The 20,105-nt window shown below is 41.0% G+C and overlaps 1 protein-coding gene and 1 non-coding gene across 5 annotated transcripts in view; both read right to left on the reverse strand.

The window, feature by feature from the left end:
* Window positions 1–1,508: 1,508 nt before the first annotated feature.
* On the reverse strand, window positions 1,509–1,615 carry LOC121492222. Its single transcript, XR_005988134.1, has one exon. It is a non-coding gene; the product is annotated as a U6 spliceosomal RNA (small nuclear RNA).
* A 1,984-nt stretch (window positions 1,616–3,599) lies between these two features.
* The window catches only part of TTL (tubulin tyrosine ligase), a 34,771-nt gene continuing 18,265 nt past the window's right edge, over window positions 3,600–20,105 (reverse strand). For all 4 annotated transcript variants that reach the window (XM_041755916.1, XM_041755918.1, XM_041755919.1 and 1 more), the window contains 4 exons: window positions 18,926–19,061; window positions 17,725–17,994; window positions 10,012–10,155; window positions 3,600–7,255 (listed from right to left, as the gene is read on the reverse strand). In XM_041755916.1, coding sequence (XP_041611850.1) covers window positions 7,141–7,255; window positions 10,012–10,155; window positions 17,725–17,994; window positions 18,926–19,061 — 665 coding nt within the window. In that variant the 3' untranslated portion in view covers window positions 3,600–7,140. The remainder of the gene's footprint in view (window positions 7,256–10,011; window positions 10,156–17,724; window positions 17,995–18,925; window positions 19,062–20,105) is intronic.

Raw genomic sequence — 20,105 nt, forward strand, 5'->3', positions numbered from 1 at the left:
TATACACTTTGAAAAGTTATCTTCTGTTTCGATCCTATGCTGACACCATTAAACCTACCAAGATGTGTGGAGCTGTAACCTAAGTTGTGGCGCCTCCCGCTTCATGTCGCTGCTCCTTTTAAGGAAAACTCTTCACTTCCTCTCCCCTAGTCGAGGACTTCTAGAAGGCAAGAGGATGAGGGGATTATTGCTGGAGCAGCCATCCCCATCAGCATAAACAGTTGCTGGAAAACTGTTAAAACAAAAACAACTCACTGATCCCTTATCCCTCTTTAACCACCAGGTCTCCTCTTCAGAATGCAAAGTTGATCATCCTCACTATTGCTCTACTTTCAAGGTTCATCCATTTTAGAGCAACTTTCAGTACTTCTTTTCTTTCGTGACTGAATAAGAATGCATTGTATGGATACATTACATTTTTAACATTTCATAAAATTCATCAATCTATTTGATCCTGGGCTTTTCCCTATGAGAATATTTTTTTATTATTAATTCAATCTATTTTTAGGTCTGTTCTAATTTTCTGTATCTTCTTGAATCAGGTTCATCAGTTTTAAGATTTTGTTTATTTAATCATGAGAGACACACAGAGAGAGAGGCAGAAACACAGGCAGAGGGAGAAGCAGGCTCCATGCAGGGAGCCTGATGTGGGACTCAATTCCGGGACCCCAGGATCACACCCTGGGCCGAAGGCAGGTGCTAAACCGCTGAGCCACCCCGGCTGCCCTCCTTAAACATTTTAAATGACTGAATTAAAAGTCTTTGCGTAATAAGATGAATGCTTGGGCTTCCTCAAGGATGGTTTCTACTGATTGCCTTTTCCCTTCATATGCCATACTTTCCTTTTTCTTTCCATGTCCAATAGTTTGTGTTGAAAATTGGAAAAATCTAATATGATGGGGCAACTTTGAAAACCAGATACTCTATCCTCTCCAGGATTATTATTTTCTGAAACCATACTGTAAAGCCTTTATTTATTCTTTGATGCATGTGACCACTGAAGTCTCTATTACTTTAGTGGTCAACTAATGATTGAACAGATTTCTTTAAACACTTGGACCAATAAGTCTCCCAGTTTTTGCCAAGGGACTCTGTGTATGGGTGTGTGTGTTGAGCATGCCAGGGAGTCTTGTGTAGATCCTCCTGGTCATATAGAGGTAAAAACTGAGGGAATTCAGGGTGCCTAGGTGGCTCAGTTGGTTATGTATATATGACTCTTGTTTTCAGTTCAGGTCTTTTGTTTTTTTGTTGTTTTTTTTTTTTCAGTTCAGGTCTTGATCTCAGAGTTGTGAGTTCAAGCTCCACACATCTTGGGCTCCATGATGCTGGGCATGCGGCCAACTTAAAAAGAAAAAAAAAAAAGATGGGAAATTCAGGTCTCCCCAGGCATGCACACAGCCCCTTCCATGTGTGGCCTTCTATATTTTTCAGAAACTTTTCAAAACTTCCAATGGACATATCATTCCCCATCTTTTCCTAAGTTTTTTTTTTTTAATTTGTGAAAGTACAAAAATATGGAATGCTTCACGAATTTTCGTGTCATCCTTGTGCAGGGGCCATGCTAATCTTCTCTGTATTGTTCTAATTCTAGTAGATATGCTGCCGAAGGGAGCACTTTTCCTAAGTTTTTTTAGACAGCTTGTTTTTTGTTCCAACTCATAGCCATCTCAGGAAGTTGAGGTATTAAACAATTGCTGGTGATTGTTTTTAACAAACTCACCTAGGGAAAAGGTTGTTCACACTGGGCGCACTTTGAGAGCTGTTAAAGACAAGCCCTGGGATGCCTGGGTGGCTCAATGGTTACGTATCTGCCTTCAGCTTAGGGTGTGATCCCCATTCCGGGATCGAGTTCCGTATCAGGCTCCCTGTGAAGAGCCTGCTTCTCTCTCTGCCTGTGTCTCTGCCTCTCTGTGTCCCTCATTAATAAATAAAAATCTTAAAAAAAAAAAAAAAAAAGACAAGCCCTGAGAGGAGGACTTACATGGAACTGCCAGACAGGTCAAATGACAATTCACTGGGAATGGGGCTTTTTGGAGGAATCCAACCTCACTCTGTACCCTCCTGTTGTTGTTAGACTCCTGGGTTTCACCATAATTATGGGGCTTTTCTTTTCCAGCTTCTGTGGAGCTAGGAAAAGGGAGATGAAAATAGGGTGAATTAAAATATCACAAAACTTACTGTCCTTACCAAGGTGGAACTATTTTTTCTTTAATAAATATTTCTGGACTGTTGCAAGTCTTTGGTTAATTTCCATTTTTGTCAGTGTTCCCACTGCTTTCATGGAGAGGATTTTCAGAGGTTTTACCCTGCTATTCTTACTGATACCCTCATGTGAATTTGCTTGCAGCAATCAAGCTGTGTCACCAAATATCCTATGAAACAGGGGCTTATTTTCTTTGCCCTTAGGGATGTTTTGGGGGAGACATCTTTAAAATATCACTGGACCTCTGAGGTTATGGGATAACTTCAGGTTCTTTAAGGAGAAGGGGGCAGCAGCAGGACCAGCCTCTTAAGAGAAGTCCTCTAAAAGATATAAACCTGTCCACTCTCAGGATCTTATGTAGATTCCTGCTTGGGTCCATGTCTGCTCATCCCTGCACCGTGCCCTCGCAATCTACACTGAGTCTGGTAGGTGTGTGTCATATCATATCAGAAACCTGTCTGGAGTGCTTAAGCCAGGGCTTCTATTTGTGGAAGGCTTTGTGTCTGTGCTAGAAGTTATGTTTATGGAGTGAAAGCAGCCATACCTGGGAAAGAAGTCCAAAGCATCCAGCATCATCACACAGGAAGTTACAAGTTAACTACAGTTTACATAAATGACACTAAATGCCTGAGGCGTGTTGAGACAGATATTTATATACCTGGCCTTAGTGAACTCTTAAAACTTCATGGCCTTCTGGCTGATTGTAGAATCACTTCAGAAGCCCCTCTACCTCCTCCCTATGTTTGAAGCACACATAATGCTTTCTCACAACTATGGGTCTCACCTGACCATCTGTATCATGATTCAGACAATACACAAGACATGTAAGATGGACTGGATTTTGGCAGCTGAAATTGTTTAAATGCTTACCTTAGAGGAGCTCACCAGTTTCAAAGGACAATCTGTCAGCTTATGTATTGAGTAATATGCTACGTCAGCAAACAATGGCCACATCTGGCTTGTGTTTGTATGGCCTCTGAACTAAGTTGTTTTTTTTTTTAAGAGTTGGTTTTTTTTTTTTAAAGATTTATTTATTTATTCATTCAGAGAGAGCGAAGAGAGAGGCAGAGACAGAGGCAGAGGGAGAAGCAGGCTCCATGCAGGAAGCCCGATGTGGGACTCAATCCTGGGTCTCCAGGATCACACCCCAGGCTGCAGGCGGCGCTAAACCGCTGTGCCACCGGGGCTGCCCTAAGAGTTGGTTTAAAAAAAAAAAGGAATATGCAACAAAGAACATGTTTGGTTTGCAAAGCCTAGAGTATTTACTAATCTGATCCTTTATGGAAAAAGCCTGACCACCTCTCAGTAACAGAATCATGGATTTAAGTAACCAGTGATTATCCTAGGACAGTCAACCACCATGATGAGATGATAGAACCAAAGGGCACAAAAAAACTTGAAATATTACTTTAATGCTCTGGGCATTTTCAACATTCATAAAATCACCTTATTTCAGAGCTCATTTCCTCTTAGGTACAGATTCTGTGTCCAGGATCAGAGACAAGGTTATCACTGAATTTTCTCCACAGCACCCACATGCTGCAGGGGACCTACTCTGGCACCTTGTCTTCTCTAGCAGAGTCCCCACCACACCCACAACAGGGCTTGATCCACACCTGCTTGACACAATGTTGGCTGTCAATGAAAACACACTCTGTAGCTTCGCTGCTGCTTGCAGATTCTGTGGATCCCATACATTTCCAACACTACCAGATATTCCAAGTCTGTGATCATTATCCTGAGGCACTAGTGAAACAGCAAGTCAGCCAGTGAGTATGCCAGAACCTGTTCCACTGTATCATACAGACACTGAGGCACTTCAATGTTCTGGGTAAAATTGAGTTTATAATTACCACAGGAGTTAAGAGCGAGGGAAGGAGTTTTCTCTCAATAATTCATAACCTTAACATATATTTAGCAGATTTATACATTCCTGTCTGTTTACATTTGTTGTCAAGGCTTCACAAACTATTGAAGTCAATGAGAGTACATTTGAGTTTACAAATGCTGGGACAAGAAGCAAAGAGAGAACATGCTTTAGACAGTAGTTGCTTGTATCCTGAAAATGTAGGTCAACACACTGACCAACAACACGGTCATTCTTAAAGAAATGCCTGTCCTTCCAAAAATAACTTTTTAAAAAATAAGCCCTAGGCCTTATTTGATTATTCTCAGGTAGTAATGTGTTTGTCCTTTCTTCTCAAGCAGTGGTTCAAGGCATCTCAAAGCATACTGACACCTGAGGTTCTGATTTAATTGGTCAGAGGTGGGAGAGAAAGGGAGGGTGGTGAAACCAACATTTTTCAACATTACTGACACCTGAGGTTCTGATTTAATTGGTCAGAGGTGGGAGAGAAAGGGAGGGTGGTGAAACCAACATTTTTCAAAAGCTTCCCAAGTGATTCCAGCATAAAGTCAGCACTGAGAACCTTGGTACCACAGGTTCTCGAGTCTTCCTAATCTTACCTGTCCTCACTAAAAGTCCTTGAGGTAGTCCCCAGCCCAGGCAACGATCTCTTCCATGAGATCAGAAACTAAGGCACAGAGAGGTAACAGGTTCATCTCACACTGTGCGGCCAAATGATGGGACCAATATAGGAATTAACATCTCTAAATAAACAACACCTCTGCCCCCTCAATGGGCGACACATCGGCAGACTGCATATATAAAGACTAACTGAGGAGGAAGGAATGATCATCTGTGCCCAAGGTATCATGGAAGGGTGTGGACACAGTTCTGAGCCAACCATCCCAATCAAAAATAAATGCATAAAATAGATACTTAATTGAAACCATGTGAGGAATGAAGTACAACTTTCTTTCTAAAGCCTTACTTCCCTCACATATATGCTATTGATTTGTTTCTTAAAAAATCCATCAAGATCCATGGGCTTGCAAATCTAAATTTAGTTCTGTCATTGTAAGAGTTGGAAAACTCTCAAATGTCCCTTTAAATTAGGTCCAAAAGGTCATTACAAATCTGCATTCACATGTGATAGCATGATAAAAACTTCCATGCTTTTCCCATCAACAGTCCACAGAGACTTCTCAAGGACTCAGTATCTTAATACTTTCTAAATGGGTCATGATCTGCTCAAAGTCCCCAAAGACTAATCCAACAGTGCTGGACCTCCAAGATTGACTTTCACTGCTGACTGTTTTATTTTGCTCTGGACACAAACTTTATCATCTGTATTCTGGGTAACCACCAGGCCTTTTATTTTGTAATTCCAAATTTGCAGAAGAGCCAAGCCAGTTGGGCCTTTCTCCTTTACCCTGACATTATGCCATCACATCCTATACCCACTGCTGCATCTATTAAATACTCCTTATTCCTTTCTTCACTGTGAGCTCCCACATCTCATCATGTTTGAGGAGGCATTGCTCTTTTCTCTTTTTAAAAATGTTTCCACAATGGCAGAACTGTTGTCTGGTGCCACACAGAAATAACAATGGAGCACACATATACACAAAGGAAGAACACAGCATGTACTGGACAGGAGGCCTGTGGTGGTTTCCAGGACCCTCTAAGAAGGACCTGTTCATTCAGCTCACGCTGAACACAAGAAGCATCTTGTTCTTCCCATGGCTAGTGATGTAGCCTCCTGAAAAATCTGCAGAATATTTGACCAGCAAGTGGAAATTACACCTAACAGGACACATTAGTTGACTTACAAGATGCTATGTGGAGCTCTGAAACCACATCTTTCCCATTTTAGGAGACTCTCCCATTCGGGCTAGACATACACTCATTTAGACCCTTGCCCTGATGTTAAGAGGCACAAGCAGGCAGAGAATCCTCCCTGGAACAAAACCTGCCCTTCCAGCTCCCACGGAAGGTGTTTAGAGAACAAGAAAATGGAGGAAAGCTACCTGTGCCTGGGGCAGTGCCACCTAGTGGTGGTGGTGGTGGTGGTGGTGGTGGTGGTGGTGGTGGTGGTGGTGGTGGTGGTGTGTGTGTGTGTGTGTGTGTGTGTGTGTAATTCCACTCCTGCCCCAGACAGGGGTTTTTACAGTTTAAGACAACAACAAAAAAAGGGAACAAAAGGGAACTTTGCAAAAGTGCATGTAGAATTCTGGTTAAAATAAAGATAACTGAGAATCATCATATTTCAAAGACCCACCACACCCAACTATTAAGTAAAGCAAGACATTGTGTTTTTTCTCTCTCATGCTTATTTGATGCTTATGGGTTTGTGGCAGACTTGCTGCTTGGTTTCTAAAACATGCACAGAGCAGATTGAGAGCAGCATTTGCCGTTTCGGTGCCCAGCCCACATCAACCCTGATGGGTGACTGATCAAACGCCATCAGAAACATGATGAGGAAATCCCCCTCCGCTGTGAGGTGGTGCCCAGCATGAAACCAAGGACTGTTGGTGCATGCTTGTCCGGACTTTTCTGGGCAGGGTGTTGTGGAGAGGGATGGGCAGGGAAACACTGGCAACCTCCCAAATTCTGTAATATCCAATGCCTGTCCCAGACGGAAGGGTTGCAGCTGGGCATAGAGCTAAGGCACTAAGGCTGCAGCAGGTGGAAAGACACCAACCAAAGGTCCGACAGTCTCAACCCCCAGGGAGGAAAGGCGCTGCTCACAATGCTGCCTTAGGATAAAAATTGGATTTTTTGAAGGATAAGAACATAAAATACTCAAATCCCTGTCTTTTCCCCTTAGAAGAATATTTTACTCCCCCCTCAGAGAAATTTGCTTCAGTTTTCACATCTTAATAGCAATGCTGAGAGCGCCACCTGGGAACCCCTGAGCAACCACTCTTTGGGGAAGGTGCCTTTTCCTCTCGTGTTCTCTCTTCTACCGTGGCTCTGCCGGTTGCTTCTCTTTCTCCAGTCCTGGCTTGGTAATGAGCAATCCTGACCTTTCACCTTCCCCTGGAGCAGGAGCTCGTGGTTCTTCTGAGGCAGCTCTGAGCACCTCCCTCGGTCACAGCTTGATGAATGCAGCCGGCTGGATGTGCTGCGGCTCCACATCTGGGGGTGGGAAGACACTGGATATGGCAATGTCCACGATGCCCTGGCACAGTTCTGCATAAAGCCTCCTGAAATGTTTTTCAAAAAAACATCACAATGTTCATCAAAGTACATGTGAAAAGTCAGTTTTTTTCACCAGGACCTGTCCTAGATATTCCATCTCATGACCAAATTTATAAAATTGGTTTCCATGCTACATACAAAAGCTGCATGAAGATCAAGCATCACCTTAACAAATATTTCTCAAAGGTCTCAGGTGAATAGACAACTTCTGCTCTCACTGGCAGAGAAGAGGGGCAATTTCAATAGAGTATAAGAGCCATCTTGCCTGTCTGTGGTGGGTATACTTGGAGGGAAAGTACCTTCGCATTGTGGCTGAGGAGATTCTAGGAAAGGCTCTCAAGGGGTGACAAATAAGCTGAGACCTGGAGAATGAGTGAAGTGGATGACAAGACAGTAGTAGATGACAGGGTAGAAAAGAGGACAGAGAGGAGAGATAGACCCAGGAGATAGAAGGAGGGGGAAAGAGGAAAAGAAGAAGAGAAAGAGAGTATGTGTTGGGGGAGGGGGAGAAGAGGGGTTGCACCAATGGAAGCAGCAGAGAACACTGAGAATGGATTTATTTTTTATTTTTTTGGATTTTTTAAAGATTTTTATTTATTTATTCATGAGAGATACACAGGGAGAGAAGCAGAGACACAGGCAGAGGGAGAAGCAGGTTCCATGAAGGGAGCCCGATGTGGGACTCGATCTCGGGACTCCAGGATCACGCCCTGGGCCGAAGGCAGGCGCTAAACCGCTGAGCCACCCAGGGATCCCCGAGAGTGGATTTTATTGGAGCAGGAGCATCCCCATTAGAAGGCTTTCTGCAAAAGCCTCCACATTGGGGGTGGACAGTAGAGGACTGCTAAGGCTGGAGGACAAGGTCCCAATGGACAGAACTTGAGGGTATTGGAAAGGAAGAGGCTGGATCTTGGTCAGAAGTCCAGCTTGGATTCTGTGGGGAAGGGAGGTGGACATTCACAGGGATGGGAGAGTCTGGGGCAGGGGGTGCCTCTCAGACATCCACAGACATCCTTGCAGGACACTGGGCAGGCAGGTGCACACACTGGTCTGGAACTCTGGACTGTGATGCAATTTGGTGGTCTTAAAATTATGAAGTTGAATAAGATCACATTCAGAGAAAGTGCAGGGGAGAGAGAAGACAACACCCAGGGCTGAGGCACTGACACAGGTCCACTGATGAGGAACAAGAAGCCAACCTTGCCCACATTTCCTCAATCAAAACTTCCCAGTACAGATTGTGCCTGAAGCCATGATAGAAGTGCATCTCAGCAAGGTGTGAGCAGCTGCCTCAAAGGCTGTTGAGAGGTGGGATGTCCGCACAGAAAGGGGCCACTGGACTTGGCAATATGGACTTGGGTGGGGACCTTCAAAGAACAATTTCTATGGGGGGGAGGGGATGGTATACAGCCCAGAATGGACCGCAGTACAGATGAGAATAGAGGAAGAGAAGACAGCCTGAGTAGACACTGCTTTCCAGAAGTTTGTCTCTGACAGGAGCAAGAAGGAGTCACCAGAGCAGGATGAGGGCTCTTTTTTAACAAATGGGGAGAAGGTGATACTGTGAATGAGAAAGACACAGAGACATGGGACAGGATAAGGAGGGCATAGGGTATAAAACACAAGGGAGGACTGAACCTTTATTGGAAGGACAAGGGAAAACAGGCACATTGCTGTGGATTTGGTGAACGGAAGATGTGAGCCATCCTGTTCTCCTCTTTGCTTCAGGTGGCTTACCTCTCCTTCTTCCATCCCACTCAGTTCCAAACACCACCCCTCAATAGCAGCCTTTTGCTCAATGATATTATCTTTAGCATCCTTTATCAAAGATAAAGCATGTCCCAGTTTGTGACCCAGGCCCCATTATGGGGCCTCGCAGGTTGGGAGTACTAAGAGTACTGGTTAGCTGAAAGGACTGCCAAACAAGAATAATCACACCTGCCATGTTGTGGCCATGGAGCAGGTGGCAAAGGCCTGGCTCCTAATGAAAGAACTACTTGTATGTTAACACTGCCCCTTATAGGTCCAGGACTTTCTCCTGAAATGTGGAAGATACCTCAACTCCTCTAAGACATGGATGTGGGAAACCTGAAGGGTCTTGACCTGATGAAAACCATCTTTAGAAGAACCAGCAGCATTCAAGGATCATGTCCACCTGACTTCCACTTACATCTAAGGCCTCCGTGATACTTCTGAGGGTACGTTCTGTTCATCTGTGCATCTCCCACAGAGCCTGGCACAGGCATAGTCCCACTAGATGCTATATCCCCCTTTTCGCCCTTTTGAAGGCTCTCCTCCCCTCCTCTCCATGGTATATGTGACACTCTTCTCTCTATCCTAGTTCTAGCTCCACTGTGTCTACAACGCCTTCTCAGAATACTTCCTGCCTGAGGAGGCCCTCAATTTCTTGGTTATCAGAGGTGTCCCCTCACCCCTCTCCCAAACTCACAGGACCTCCATTCCCTGAACTGGTCACACAAAAGGGTCTCCTCTGACAGTTATTAGCTTTGCTTGAAACCCTCATTCATAGCACTTACCTGAGTACAGACTACTGCTCAACACACATGGGGGAATTGGGAAGGACTGACCCAGCAAAGCCCCACTGCTAGCCAGGGTCCTGCCAAAGGACATCTCCCTAACAACAGTTAAACAGTCTATGCTTGAACACTCTGGTAATGGGAGCTCACCACCTTGCCAAGACAGACATCCAACTGTGGAACCAACTTCCCATTTGTTAAAACACAGTGATGTTCAGGCTTACTGAGCACAAGCAGGGGCGCCGTTGACCTCAATGAGCCAGACCTTCAGCGTCTCATCCACCATGAAGTCGAAGCCAAAGAGCTGGAAGCTCTGGTAAGGGAGGTACCTGGTGCTGATGGCAGGCTCCACACTCATGAGGCAGCTTCTGCAGGGCAAAGGAAGAGAGCTCACTGAGAGTGGGTTGGTTGAAGCAGAAGGAACATGGAAAATGTGCTTGGCTGATTTTATATCAAAAGTGATGATAAAATATCCACTTGGACTTAATTCTCTCTTTTATTTATTATATTGTATTTAAGATTTTATTTTGAAGTATCTCTACCAATGTAGGGCTCAAACTCACAACCCAGAGATCAAGAGTTGCAAGCTCTACCAACTGAGCCAGCCAAGTGCCCCAATTCTCTTTCAAATTTGTTACTAATAGGGGTACCTGGGTGGCTCAGTCAGTTAAGCATCTGCCTTCTGCAGGGGTGTGATCCTGGGGATCCAGCCTCCATCAGGCTCCCTACTCTGCAGGGAGCCTGCTTCTCCCTCTCCTTCTGCCCCTCCCCCTGCTTGTGCTCTCTTTCAAATAAATACATAAAATCTTTTAAAAATGTATCACCAATAGAGTATTTAAGACAATGTTATTTATGAAGCTATTTGTTACAAAACTCTGCAAACACCCATGTTCTTACAAGTAGGGCCTGCCTTCCCAGCACAGTGCTAAGTCACCACAGCCCTTGGAAAGGTGGATTCTTCCAATAGGAGGCTGCACCATGTTTGTAATAAATAAAACACTCCCATGCATTGTTGCCATATAAAAGAAATGGACTACCATTTGGTGAAGAGTAGAATTTGAAGTGAAGTTGGCCTCATCGATTGCTTTGCTTTCATTAGCTCCAGTTCTAATGCCAAATTATTATTAATTAAAAGATTTAAATATTGAAATACAAAATAGAATTACTACTAACCTCAACTACCATTCAAAAAATGGGGAAAAAAACACAAAAAAACTGAAAACACAAAAAAGTTGAAAATGAACCTCAGAAACATATTGAGTTATTACATAAGATCTAAGGTCAGGGGCCTAAGACCAGAATCTTGGACAAGTTTTTTAACCTCTCTGAGCCAAGCTTTGATTTTTTAAAAAAATATTTTATTTATTTATTCATGAGAGACACACAGAGAGAGGCAGAGACACAGGCAGAGGAAGAAGCAGGCTCCATGCAGGGAACCCGATGCGGAACTCGATCCCAGGACCCTGAGATCACAACGTGAGCCGAAGGGAGACGTTCAACCACTGAGCCACCCAGGTGCCCCCAAGCTTCGATTTCTTTATCCACAAAGGAAGGGGTAAAAATAATACCTAGTCCTAGTGCTGCGATGGTTCAATTAAATAATTACATAAATAACTTACTAGGGTACCTGGGTGGCTTAGTAGGTTGGGGGTCTGCCTTCAGCTCAGGTCCTAATCCCAGGGTCCTGGGATCAAGCCCCATGTCGGCTCCCTGCTTAGCAGGAAGTTTGCTTCTCTCTCTTCCTCTGCCCCTTGTCTCCCCCCACCACCCTGTTTATGCTCTCTCTCTTAACCTTACTACTTGATGGGATGAGCACTGGGTTTATACTATATGTTGCCAAATCTAACTCCAATAAAAAAATATATATGAAACAAACAAACAAAAACCTTACTACTAATAAATCAGGTTTCTAGAATAACCATCCCAGAAAACCTCTGCCATTTCTGTTTTATAAAGATCTTTCCTGCCTTTTCCCCTCAAATGAATGTTGGGGCAAAATATCTATTTCAGTAATAAAATATGTTGTAATGACTCTAAGATTACCAGAGATAGCTTTCCTCCTACACAATTGTATGTTTACAAGGAAAAATTAATGAACTAGCTTTCACGTGACTAACTCCAAGATGCACCCATACAGGTACGTTTTGACTCATGACTTTAAAGAATTGAGACCTCTCTGAACTTGGAGCCAGGATCTTGCTCCTCCAACCTATCCTCTACCACTACACCCCCAGAAAGGAAAATATTTCTATGCATATGTTTAAACCTTTAAAAGTAATTTTGAGCAGTTAGATACTTAAGAATCAATTGGAATAAAAATTTCTTCCCTCATTCACCTTTAATGTGAACTGGTAAGCCACATACCACTTTTTTTTTAATAGCTTTATCTCTACTCTATGAAGAAATACCCTTAACTTTGTTGTTTTTTTGTTTTTTTACTTTTGTTTTAATTAAAATACCCTTTCCGATATTGTAATTTTTTTAAAGATTGTATTTATTTATTCATGAGAGATACAGAGAGAGAGAGACACAGGCAGAGGGAGAAGCAGGCTCCATGCAGGGAGCCCGATGTGGGACTCGACCCTGGGACTCCAGGATCATGCCCCGAGCCAAAGCCAGACGCTCAACTGTTGAGCCACGCAGGCGTCCCTCTAATATCATAATTAAGAAAACTTTTACACTTAATAGAGGCTCATGGAAAAAGAGAGAAAAAACCCTTACAAAGTGAAAGAAACACTATGTTCAAACACATAAAGGAAAAGCTGAGAGCCAGAAGCAAATAAAAATTAAATACTATATTTTTTACAGCTAGAAGCTCAAGATTAATAATACACTTTTTCAAGAATTTTTTTTCATCATCAGAGACTTTATACAGTACATCTTTTTTTGGCAGGAGTGGGAAGTTAGGGGGAGGCTAGCTGGGGGAAAAAAAACAAACCATGAGAGCTGTTAGGAGCATTTTTAGCACCAAAGCAGCAACACTGTCTGAACTGTACAGAACAATCAGGGAGGGGGGACAAATACCCAATAAATCTTTTGCCTAAAATAGGAAATCTTTCTTCAGCATACTTGACTTATCCAATGTCAGAATTCTAAGCACCTACAATCCCTGAAGAAATGGTACTCTAATTATTCTGCCAGACTCTATGTAAGAATACATTAAGGAAAAAGTCTTCGTCATTGTGGTAATGTGGTAATGACAAAATGGATGACAGACTAACAGAACAGAATGGAGATTCCTAACATAAATGGCCACCTGATTTATAACAAAGGTTCATCAAAATGCAGTGGGAAAAGGCCAGCCTTTTACACAAATGGTCCTGGGTTAACAAGATGCCCCATAGAGAAACATGAAACCTGACATAGAACAATTCATAGAGTATAGCTCTAAAATGTAAAAGATAGGGACGCTGGGTGGCTCAGTGGTTTAGTACCTGTCTTCAGCCCAGGGCATGATCCTAGAGTCCTGGGATCAAGTCCCACATCTCTGCCTGTGTCTCTGCCCCTCTCTCTCTGTGTGTCTCTCATGAATAAATAAATAAAATCTTTTTTTAAAAAAAATGTAAAAGATAAAGACCAAGATGGCTATCAACTATAGAAGGATAAACCATGTAATAATCACACAAATATTGCACAGCAATAAAAAAGGAAATTACTGCCATACGCAACAATATGAATGAAACCCATAGATACAACTGTGAAAAAACACTGAACGTGAAACAGAAAATACAGTATAATTCCATTTATATAAAATGTAAGAGTAAGCAAAAGGAATCTATAGTCATGAAAGTCAGAAGAATGGCTATATGTGGCATGAAGTATATATTTTGAAGGAGTCCAACAGAGTACTCTGTGGTGCTGTAAATGTTTTATATCCGATTTGTGTTATGATTAGCAAAGTGTATGCATAGTTAAAAGCTCACTACACTGTACACTTAAGATTTGGGAACTTCACCATATGCATGTTATACCTCAATTAAAAAAATATCTATTGGATTTAATAAATTAATAATAACATAAAAAATTATTTCCAGGCTTATTAGGAAACAGAACCAAGAGAAAAGAACAGACAATAGAAACAAAATCTGTAAAAGTCAAGGGGTGGCAAATTTTTTTTCTACAAAGGATCAGACAGTAACTACTTTAGGTTTTGAAGGGCTATATATGGATTTTGTTACATATTCTTCTATTTCTAAAAAACCTTTTAAAAATGTGGAAACTATTTTTAGCTCATGGTATATATGAAAACAAGTTTTAGGTTGGATTTGGCCCATACACAGTTTACTAACCTCTACTACAAGTAATTTAGATTTCAGACTAATCAAATAAACATGTTAAAGAATTACCATTAACATGTTCAAGAAAATATAAGACAAGTGGGAGATTTCACAAGAGGGAGGACTATAATCTAAAAAGAGTGAAATGGGGATCCCTGGGTGGCGCAGCGGTTTGGCGCCTGCCTTTGGCCCAGGACGCGATCCTGGAGACCCGGGATCGAATCCCACGTCGGGCTCCCGGTGCATGGAGCCTGCTTCTCCCTCTGCCTGTGTCTCTGCCTCTCTCTCTCTCTCTCTCTCTGTGACTATCATAAATAAATAAATAAAAATTAAAAAAAAATAAAAAGAGTGAAATGGAAATTCTAGAACTGAAAATTACAATACCTAAAATCAAGAATTCAACAGATGAGTTTAACAACAAATTTTAATGGTTTTCCTTTTTCCTTTTTAAACAGGTTTTAGTTACTGAAGTGAGAGATCAATGATACACAAAAACCATGGGAGAAATGTGAGACAGTGAAAGGACTGGTATCCAGAATCCCAGAGGAGAGAAGAATGGGACAAAATCCGTAAGTGAAAAAGACAGTGGCCGTGAGTATCCCAAAACGAATAAATGACCTGAAGCCACAGATTCAAGAAGCACTATGACACCTATGTAATGCAAGCCAGAAAACAATGGTAAGCCATCCTCGAAGGACTTTAAAAAAAAAAAAAAAAGGAAAAAAAAGATTCTGCTGATCTAGAAATCTGTTTCCAAAGCAAGTGTCTTTTTTCTTTTTCTTAAGAGATTTTTATCCATTTATTTGACAGGGAGAGAGAGAGAAAATGAGCACAAGCTGGGGGAATGGCAGGCAGAGGGAGAGGGAGAAGTAGGCTCCCTGCTGAGCCAGGAGCCTAACATGGGGCTCGATCCCAAGACCCTGGAATCATGACCTGAGTTGAAGGCAGACGCTTAACCAACTGAACCACCCAGGCACCCAGCAAGTGTCTTTTTTTTTTTTTTTTTAAAGATTTTATTTATTTGAGAGAGAGAGTGAGAGCGAGAGAGAGAGAGAGCCAGGGGAGGGACAGACACAGAGGGAGAGAGAATATTAAACAGACCCCCCCACTGAGCAGAGAGCCCAACACAGGGCTTGATCTCACAACCCTGGGATCATGACCTGAGCAGAAGGCAGAAGCTTAACTGACTGAGCACCTCTATTTTTAAATTTTTTAAGGCCACTTGCTTTGGGGTCACCTGGGTTGCTCAGTTGGTTAAGTGACCGACTTTTGATTTCAGCTCAGGTCATGATCTCAGGGTCGTGAGGTCGAGCCCTACATTGGGTTCTGCACTCAGCTGGCAGTCTGAGATTTTCTCTCTCTCCCTCTTCCCCTGCTTATTCACCCCCCAACATGTTCTCTCTCTTAAAAAAAAAAAAAAAAAAGAATAAGGAAACTGATCCTAGACAAAATCAAGAAAATATATGAAACTTCAATGAGAAGCAACATGAAGGGTAAAAATGTATGGGGAAATCTAAATGAATGTTAACTATATAATAACAATAATAATAATGTCTTGTGAGTTTACAACATAGGTAGCATTAATAACACCCATGGACCCATAATCCAATTCCATTAAGCCCCTTTCTTGGGTCCCTCCTGTTTCCACTTCAAAAATAATCACTATTTTGAATTTTTTGTTTTTCATACCTTCAGTTATCTATTTTCATCATATATGGACATTCCTCTAAATAGTTTATTTAGTTCTGCTTGTTTTTCAATTTATATGAACAGAATCAATCTATATACAGCTTGTATACAGTTTATATTTTTTTGTAATTTTTGCTTGACATTATTATGTTTGTGTAACACCAGTGAAAATATCCTTCAGGAATAAGGTGAGACAAAGACATTCTCAGATGACAGAAAATCAAGAGGAGTTATTATCTATAGAACTACTCTAAAAGAAATGCTAAAATCTGAAGGGAAATAATACCAGAGAAACTTGGAACATTAGGACTGATGGAAGAGAATTAAAAAGGGCAAATATAAATAAAAAAACAGTATTTTTCTCTTTTTATATTGAACGCGAGTTTCTTGTAGGCAGCCTACCATTTGGTCTTGTATTTTTTTAAAAAATCCAACCGGATTGTCATATATATAAAAAATATATATGACTATTGATAGCAAAAATTGTAACATTATGCCGTAAAGATTTCAGTGTTTATGAATGTAATATACACCACAACTATAGAGGTAGAGAGTTAAATGAACCATAAAGTTGTAAGTTTTCTGCATTTTATTTGAAGTGGTGAATTATTAACTCTAAGAAGGCTGTGAAATATATACTAGATATATAAATCATAATCCCTAGAGTAACCACTAAAAAGAGAAAGGGAGCCAAATACTCAGTAGAAAAATTAAAATGGAACTCTAAATAATTTTTAAAAGGCAGGAAATGGGAAAATAAAAAACAAAACCAGAAGGGGGCAGATAGCAAATAATAAAATAGTACACATATATCCAACCAAACCAATAATTACATTAAATTTAAATGATAAAGACACACCAATCAGAAAGGTAGAGATTGCCATACTAGATGTTTTGTTACACAAAACAAAAACAAAGCCTAACTATATGCTATCCACCAGAAGCCCACTGTATTATGATTTTTTTAAGATTTTATTTTATTATTTATTCATGAGAGACAGACAGGGAGAGATCGAGAGAAAGAGAGAGAGAGAGAGAGGCAGAGACACAGGCAGAGGGAGAAGCGGGCTCCACGCAGGGAGCCTGATGCAGGACTCAATCCTGGGACTCCAGGATCACGCCCTGGGCCAAAGCCAGATGCTCAACTGCTGAGCCCCCCAGGGATTCCCCCATAATGGAATTAAAGTAAAAATCAGTAATAAGAAAACATCTGGAAAATTCCCAAATATTTGGAAATTAAGCAAAAATTTCTAAATAATACAAATCAAAGATGAAGTTACAAGAAAAACTAGAAAATATTTTAATAAAATGGAAATGAAAACATAGCAAAACTTGTGGGATGCAGCAAGTGAGTGCTTAGAGGGAAACTGACAGCATTAAATGCATTTAAAAAATGAAATCTTTTTGGTGCCTAAGTGGCTCAGTTGGTTAGGCATCTGCCTTTGGCTCAGGTCATGTTCCCCGGGATCGAGCCACAAATTGGGATCTCTGCTTGACAGGAAGTCTGCTTCTCCTCTACTCCTTGCCCTGCTCATGCTCTCTCTCTCTCAAATGAATAAGTAAAATCTTAAAAAAAAAAATTGAAATCTTTCAAATCAATGATGTAACTTTTCACCTTAAGGAAACTAGAAAACAAATTAAACCCATCAAAAAAGCAGAAGGAAGAAGTAATAAGAAAGAAATAAAAACAAAAAAATCAATAAAACCAAGTTTTTAAAAAGATTAATTAATAATATTGGTAGACCCCCTAGCCAATCTGTCCCAATAAAATAGAAAATATAAATTACCAATATAAGGAATGCAAGCAGGGACATCATAACAGAATCTATAGATACTGAAAGGATAATAAAGGAATATTACAGATAATTTTTGTCCTTAAAACAGACAGCTTAAATGGAATAATTCCTTGAAAGGCACAAACTCCCAAAGCTTCTTCAAGACACATAACCAAAAAAGATACAATTAAGTTACCTTATTATATGTTTAATTTGTAGTAAAATACTACTTTCCAAGGTAATGTTCAAAGCACTTATAAGGTACTGATTGAACTCCTCAAAGAACATTTCGTTCCCTTCTTCGTACTTTCCATAGTTCTTTGAGTACTCCTTTTGAATGCAATGATTGGTCAAATGGCAGGTTTTGTCTTGGAAATTATCAACATGATATGGTTCTGAAGCAGTCCGAAGCACACCCTCTTTATAGAGGTAGATATTATACTGATGATCCACCAAGACCCAGCTTCTGCAAGTCAATAAAAACAGTTTCACTCAAGTCATCCAAGGTTTCTCCATAGTATATACATCATCCCCATGCCTTAATGTTTTTGGAGGGAAGTAGAAGGAGGTAGGTTCTAAAATTATATGAGGCAAGCCAGGACAATTAGCTAAAATAGATTATCAACGTAATGAGGCAAATAAGTTTACCATAAATGACAGAGTCCTTGATCTGTTTAAAAGATAGCATTTTGAAGAGATTTAGATGGGTTGAGTCCTAAGGTTTATCCATGAAACCTTCCATTTACCATGTTTGCTCTACTAGTAATCTTAAGAGGAAGATTATTCATCCTGAAGCTGATCTGACATAGGATTGGTGTTCAAGAAGCAAGTCATCATGAAGACATCAAGAAGACGGAGTACTCAATGAAGAGATGTCAGCAAGGCCACAGGAAAGCTGGGGAGAGGGCTGTTTAGCTTTTGACAGCACGATACAATCTCTTACTCTCTGACAGGCCTTTTGCTCAGAAAGTTAAAATCCAAAATGGTGTATGAGGTGTTTATGAAATCCTTAAAAAATAGAGGCCTCAAATAATTAAGCAAGGGCATATTATTTGTCGTGTCTGGATAATGTGTTTTCTCTTCACCTCTCAGCTTCTTCCATAAGCAACCGCCATACTTTTATACCCTCCTCTTTGAAGCCACAAGTCATTTTGATTAAAGAGAACATACTAAAAAGGAAAATCCACAATTTTAGTAGTGTTTTCTAGAAAGAAAAGAGAAATACTGAAGGAAAAATACAAAATTAGATACAGAAGCTCAGTTCTATTCAGCTGTGCTCAATTTTGGCTACATATTAAACATGGTCAAATATCTCCTCACATTCCATGTTACCCTTATCACCCACCACTGCATTTTTCTCAGATTAGTAATAAAAACTCTGGACACTGATGCATTACCGAATGTCAAACTTGCGGTGACCTGGCTCCAGAAGCAGAGGGTGCTCAAGGTATTTTTGGATCACATGCACCTGACCCTGGTTGTCAATGAAATCCAGAAGCTCTGTAGCCTCCGAGGAGATGAGGATGCCTTCACCTAACAGAAAAAAATTGTCACAGAAATAAGTCCAGTTTGTCCCAAGGGGAAAAACTCTCTACAAAGCCCGAAGGGAAATACTGACAGCAGAAGGAAACTGAGAGGAGGCTTCTACTGGCCTGCTCACCCTTCTTCCTCCATCCCATCACTTCCTCAATCTCTCACATTCTCCCCTCTGTCCACAAGACCACCAGGGCCATCTGACTCTTTTTCTAGGTAAGACTGTAAACATGACCTTGACAGGCTCCAACTATGGAATTTCATTTTTATAGATACTCAAAATATCCAAGCATCCTAAATAAATGCCACTTTACTGCTGGCCACTGGCTGCCCTGACAAAGACTTTAATAAACCCAGCTCTCACACTATAGCTTACAGAAATATCCAGAAAGTTAGGGCATAAACACAACTGTACAAGTCAATTCCCTACAGCATTGTAATAGGAAAAATTTGAAACATGTAAAGTACCCACAAACTTTAAATAAATGATGCAATGTCCTTATCAACAGGTTTGAGATATATGTTACATACCATAAGATTTGCCCTTTTAAAGTATAAAATTCAATGGCTTTTCCTATATCTAAGAGATTTGCAACCACTACTAACAATTTCAGAACATTTTCATCATCTCCCAGCAAAAATAACTATTAGCAGTCTACTCCCCATTGCTTCCTTACCCTATTCTGACAACCACGAATCTACTTTGTCTCTATGGATTTGCTTAGTCCAGATGATTCATATAACTGGAATCATATAGTATGTTGCCTTGGTATCTGGCTTTTTCATCTAGCATAATATTCTCAAGGTTCATGTTGTAGCATATATTTCTACTTCATTCTTCCTTTCCATTACTAGTTAATATCCCATTGTTTGGATATACCATTTTTGTTCATCCATTCATCAATCAATGGAAATTTGAGTTTTTTCCACTGTTGTTTGGCTCTTATGAGTAATGCTGCTAAAAAGATCTGCACAGGGGCAACCCGGGTGGCTCAGCAGTTTAGCGCCGCCTTCAGCCCAGGGCCTGATCCTGGGGACCTGGGA

Source organism: Vulpes lagopus, chromosome 5, assembly GCF_018345385.1.
Source record: "Vulpes lagopus strain Blue_001 chromosome 5, ASM1834538v1, whole genome shotgun sequence".
In the NCBI taxonomy this organism is placed as follows: domain Eukaryota; kingdom Metazoa; phylum Chordata; class Mammalia; order Carnivora; family Canidae; genus Vulpes; species Vulpes lagopus.